The following is a 6,174-nucleotide window of genomic DNA, read 5'->3' as shown; positions in this document are numbered from 1 at the left end:
ATGCTGTTAAACCCCGAACCCTATGCGCTAGCTAGCTCGGTGTACACAAGCGAAATGCAAAGTGTGCATCTCTTTTGATTTCCATGGCGGTCATTGGCTTCAAATTCGTTCGCCAATCCACTCTTCATCTTCGTCCCACTCCCTTCCAATATCTTCGTAAGGTACCAATCCTCACTCATCTTCATCTACATTTCACTCTCTCTCGCTTCTTCCCTAATTCCATTATTCATTTCATTAAGGCTGTGCAGAAATCTATCGTTGCGGTCAATGCATCCGAAACTTCCACAGACGAAAATAGTGGCGGTGGTGTCTCAATTCGTGAAGAAGGCAAGTGAAAGCACTCAACTTAACTCAATTGTTAGTGGTGAAGAAATCAAGGGTTTTTATTTTCATTTTTTGAAATTTTGAATTGGGTTTTTTGTATTGTGTAATTATGGAATTTTTGTTGTTGTTTAATTGGTGAAGGAAATGAGAAATCCCCTGCATGGAAGAAGATAGGTACCAAAGAGCTTGGAATTCACAATTCGTCCATTGGACCCGCTGCCCGGAAGGTTCTAAATGGGCTCAAGAAAAGGGGTACGTATTATTGTTCTTATCACTCTTCATGTGTCTTTCTTAACTTATGTTAAGGATTTTTATATTATATGGAAGATTAAAGGAAGACCATTTACATGATAATTTGTTCATCATAATGTAACATGGATTTATGATTTATGCTTATTTGACAAATACATTTTTGTAATGCGCATCTGTTTCGTGTTAAATTCTTGTCAATTATGTACCTTCACAAAGCACCGAAATGAATTGTTTGAAATCATTAATAATTACGCTGCAATCAATTCAGCGCGTAACCATCCCCCTCCACCCCCACCCCCGCGCCAATTGTAGCAGCATGGGTCCTTGTCAATGTGAAAACAGTGGTGCCTTTTACTTTTATCTAAATATTAGGCTAGAAGTTTCCAAAATTTCAACTTTTCAATTGCATTATCATCTGGTTTAAAAGAATAGATTTTAGAACAATAACCTTGTAACTGGTCTTGTATGTTCATACCTTAAGCACGCATAAGGTTCCAAGACTTCTAGGTTTATATAAGCAACAATAATAACTGATCTTCAGCTGCGCAGTAAATTTTAGATGCTTGCTTTGATTACAGTAATGATGTAAGATGGATTTGATTATATTGTACTTCGTAATGATTAATCATGTTTCACTGCTTTTGCTTGGTTGCGTTATTGTGTATATCCTCCTTTTGAAATGTCAAGAAATTGTTTTCTTCTCGTTGTAGGATACGATGTATACCTTGTAGGAGGTTGTGTACGGGATCTTATTCTAAAGCAAACACCAAAGGACTTTGATATTATAACTTCAGCTGAGCTAAAAGAGGTTACTTACTTTTATTATAATTTTTATTTTTTAAAATTATTTACGAACTTACAGTCTACTGGACAACTCCATAGATTGACCTGAGTTAATAAAACGCAGTTACAACTTACAAGGGGCTATAGTTGTGCTTACACTGTCATTTGGATTTGCATAAAAGGGTGATACCTTGTAATATTGCATGACAAACATTGACTCAATTTGCAGGTGATGAAAGTATTTTCCTGGTGTAAGATTGTTGGCAAACGTTTCCCCATATGCCATGTTCACATGGATGATACCATTGTTGAGGTTGGTAGATCTTGCTTAACTTTAAAGAATTTTAGCTATGCTCTGAACTTTCTGTGCAAAAATGTTGGCTTGAATTTTTTTTAAGTCCCGTATTTCTTGTATTACTGTTTATGGTGATTATTTTATCTCCCGTCCAATTAGGTGTCAAGTTTTAACACTGCAAGAGGCAAGAAGGGTGTGGAATCGTCTCATCACACGAAAGCACCTAATAGTTGCGAGAAGGACCTTCTTCGGTGGAAGAATTGTTTAAACCGGGACTTTACAATTAATGGGTAGTGTACCAGTTTGTGCGATTGTCTTCTTTGTGGTCTCTCTGATTGATTTAAAATCCACACATTATTTTGTACTTATGCTGTTAACTAACTTCATGTTCTTGCAGGTTGATCCTTGACCCATATGAAAGAGTTGTATATGATTACATGGGAGGAATAGAAGATATTAGAAAAGCTAAAGTGTGCATGTATTTCTTAAAAACCGTTTTTCTTATATTTCTTTCCCAGCAGAATTGTGAGGGTTTTTCAACTGAATTTTCTGTATAAATAGGTACGAACTATAAATCCTGCAGATATTTCATTTCGGGAAGATTGTGGTGAGTTTCTATTGATCAACTACTTCATCCTGATTTCCTATATTTTATGTAGTGTAAACCATTTCGGAATCACCTACGCTTTGAATTAGCTTGGTTTGTTTGACTCCATTTTTCCTTTCTTCAGCTCGCATTCTACGTGCAATTAGAATTGCTGCTCGCTTAGGATTTAGTATATCTAAAGAGACAGCTCATTTTATCAAAAATCTGTCTTCTTCAGTATTAAGACTTGATAAGGTATTTAAAGTGTCATTATTTGTTTGATTATATAAATGATACTATAATGCTAATGTCCTGGATGAATTATTTTTCTATTATCTTTTCAGGGAAGGCTCCTGATGGAAATAAATTATATGCTAGCTTATGGTTCTGGTGAAGCTTCTCTGCGGTTATTATGGAAATTTGGACTGCTAGATATACTTCTTCCCTTCCAGGTATATGTTAATTTTGCATTTAGTTTTTGACTCAATCATGGAATGAATGTTTATTGAGATTGAACATTACAGGCTGCTTATTTTGCTCACCATGGATTTCGAAGGAGGGACAAAAGGACCAATATGCTTTTGGTAAGTGGTAACCTCACTCTTTTTCACGGAGTTTACACCGGAAAGTTTTCTGGATAACCATACAAGAGATCATTCTTCCTAAGCTAACCCAGTAGCTTGTTTGTTATCCTGTAAATGAAGTTGTGCTTCCAAAACATGTGCTTGTTCGGAATTGAATACAATTCTGTACAACATCTCACATGATCCTTGCTTATGACTTAAACTAGAATATGCAATATGACAAGCTCCTTTTGTTCCACTACTTAAGGACGTGTGATATACATATGTACGCACTTACATGCAGTATAGGCACATACACACATTAGCAATACCTTGATTAAGTTGCAACACAGTCATTCTTGTTTGATTTTTAAAGTTCTCTGCTACAAGCCACCAAATCCTTTTTGGTTGAGCAATTGTATTCCTACCTTTTCATTAAAGCTTTCTTACTTGTCAAATATACACTCGGCAAAAAACATAGATCGTCCAAGTAGTGAGATGGGGTGTCGGGCTATGGCAAGGATCCTTTCAATTTTATGTGGTTTATCAAACTAATCTTGGCAAAATAATTTGTATTTCTTTGGTATTATTTCAAAATAAGTATCATATTTGCACCACATTGACAGTTTTTTATTTGACCTTTTGGAATTTCATTGCAGTCTCTCTTCTCCAATTTAGATAAGCTTTTGGCTCCAAACCGTCCATGTTATGGTAGCTTATGGTAAGACCTTTGCAACAAAATTGCATTTATCTTCCGTGCCTCCTTTTAATTACATGATAACCATAATGTGTAATGCTTTGTGAAGAGGAAATTCTACGAGAATGAGAGTAATTTCATAATTTTCTCTAGAATTGCAATTAAGGTTTCTTTGAAGATCACGTCATTGTGGTATAAGATGACCTATGTTTGAAGACGTGAATTTATAACCCTTTTTGTTTTGGATTAAGAAAATGACTTTTACATAAAAGAATTCTAGTGATTATTTTTTTTAGTGATAGGTGCACCAGAAGCTAATCTGTGTTTGTTACAATTAGGAAAACCACTCTTTAATATTATCTCTCATCTATCACACTCGTTATACTCAAATTATTTTTCAGAAGTTGTCTTAAATTGTTTTTCATTATAATCAAATTTCAGGTTTTATTTTTTTGGTTAAGATTTTAATTATTTTCAAAAGCTTATAAACAAACAAGTTGAAAATGCTTAAAAGTGATCATTTTTTTTTTAAAGTGTTCTTTTTTCTTTCTAAAATATAATTATCTGAAACAAACGGATTCTAAATTTACAAGTCCTTTCTCCCTTTGTTTCTGAGGAAATGTCTCATGAATTAACTTTTATTTCCTTATGCTTGTCATCAATGTAAACATCTACTTCAATTATCTTTGTCTCTTTCTATGAAGCAATTGTAGTTATATAATGGTCCTTTTGCTATTAGTTTATTGCATATTTTTAGTTTAACTAATTTGTCAAAATCCTTTGGCAATTATAGTATGATTGAAATTTTCCTTTCTCAATTTTCGTCATTGGCAGGAATATATTTTAGACATTGTTTTTCTTAAATCCTAACTGTTCTGAGTCTTTGTGGAATATGGTTACACGTCAGTACACACTAAAATGAACAATCTCATTACAAGTGGATCAACAAAGGAAAGTTCATAGCTAAATCTATGTTTTCAGGTTTGCAATCCTAGCATTGCACAAAGCATTGAGTGATCGACCAAGGGACCCCCTGGTGGTTGCTGCATTTAGCCTTGCAGTCCATAATGGTGGGAATTTGTTGGAAGCAGTGAACATAGCAGGGATGATCAACAAGGCACATGATATGAGATTTCCTGAATTATTAGATCCTTCTGGTATGGATGCAAAGGCATTGGAAGCTGGGGTTAGGGATCTTGCAGAGTCTATTAGAGGGACACTGCTGCAAATGACTGATGAACATTTTGTATCTCAGGCTATGGCCGACTATCCTCAAGCCCCTCATTCAGACCTAGTGAGCATTTTTTCTTTTTTTATGTATATACTTTGAGTCTTGCTAACAAGTGCCCTTAGGCACTTTTTAAGGATACAAAAGTGGAAATAATTGATAAATTTTAAGTAGAAAAAGTTACTTTATAAAGTTTCAATGCATTGAATGCACCATTTTCAAGATAAAATTTATTCTTTAGAATTCTTAACTATTATTAATCATCCAATTAAATAGAGACTTCCATTTTCCTCTCCAATGGCACTCACATTGATGGGTAAAACATGTAGAGAGAGGGAGCGTGAAAATCACGATTGGTACGATTCACAATGAGAGAGCACTCTCACTCACATTCTTTGCCACATCTTTTTACGAAGTTTAATAACCTTGTTAATGTATGAATATTTCTTGATTTGTGTTCTAAATTTTTACGTCAATTTGACAGGTGTTCATTCCATTAGAATTGTACGTAAAGGTATTCAACATTTTCGAATGTGTGAAAAGGAGTGCTGTTAAGAGATCTCTGTCAAAGCAAGGCATGAAAATTGATTACGAGTCCTTAGCTAATGGTGATATACAAGAAATCAGACACGTTTTTGCAAGAATTGTATTTGATACTGTGTTCCCACTTCACCAATATCAGGATCAGGCATTAAAGAGCAGCTCGGTTTCACAGGGAGGCTAGTTTGAAGGTTTTATTAGAAAAATCATGTGAGAAAACACTTTGGTGAAATAAGCATTCTATTGAGGGGAATAGTCTGATCATAATCAGATATTGGTGGAAGGTCTAATTCCAATTCAGAGAGGTATTTGCAGAAATTATCTTTCATTAATTTTTTGCAACACTTGGAAGGGTACTACTCTGGTCTGGCATCCGGGGCATTTAACTCACAAGCTACATAGCGAACGGATAGTGGAGGAAGATCGTATTATATCAAAAAGTGCCCCCACCCCAAAAAGGCAGAAACATTTGTTCTTATTTTTTGTTTTGCGTCAAGAATTCTGTAAATGATTGATATGGTGGCACTCTAATCGTTGAGATTAATTTGGTGGTCCATACTAATTACTCAGTCCAAACGTGGCACTGGGGAAGTATTGTTGCCATTTAGAAGAGAAAGCATAGATTAAGAGTTTGTTTATCAAGCACAATAAGCTAGTTTATACTGTAGCTTATAAGCTCGGATAACTAAAGATTTGTTTGGTAACCTCATTTTCTAACAAATTTATAGTTTATTTTTGAGTAAATAGTTATTTTGTCCCACTAAAATTGTACGGGGAATTTACCCTCGCCACTAAAAAGATTGATGATGGACATTTCAGTCCTGATAGTTTGCTCTGTTCTTGAATCCAACGTGGATAATGATCGCATATATGGCAACTCCAGCTGTGATCCACATATTTGCCACA

At 34.9% G+C, this 6,174-nt stretch overlaps 1 protein-coding gene across 2 annotated transcripts; it reads left to right on the top strand.

Annotated features, from left to right (window-relative positions):
* On the top strand, positions 1-6,174 carry LOC25491148 (CCA-adding enzyme). Of its 2 annotated transcripts, none has more exons than XM_024780213.2 (14): positions 1-161; positions 240-327; positions 466-576; positions 1,287-1,384; positions 1,589-1,672; positions 1,814-1,944; positions 2,052-2,124; positions 2,216-2,261; positions 2,386-2,495; positions 2,585-2,692; positions 2,765-2,824; positions 3,463-3,524; positions 4,482-4,794; positions 5,213-6,174. In XM_024780213.2, exons 1-14 carry the CDS (start codon positions 84-86, stop codon positions 5,450-5,452), a joined length of 1,602 nt encoding a protein of 533 aa, XP_024635981.1. In that variant the 5' UTR covers positions 1-83; the 3' UTR covers positions 5,453-6,174. The 2 variants fall into 2 exon arrangements, with proteins under 2 accessions (XP_024635981.1, XP_013461660.1); XM_013606206.3 differs by having other exon boundaries at positions 4-161; positions 249-327.

Source organism: Medicago truncatula, chromosome 3, assembly GCF_003473485.1.
Source record: "Medicago truncatula cultivar Jemalong A17 chromosome 3, MtrunA17r5.0-ANR, whole genome shotgun sequence".
NCBI lineage: Eukaryota > Viridiplantae > Streptophyta > Magnoliopsida > Fabales > Fabaceae > Medicago > Medicago truncatula.
Note: the sequence above shows the minus strand (reverse complement) of the source record. Positions and strands in the feature narration are given on the sequence as shown.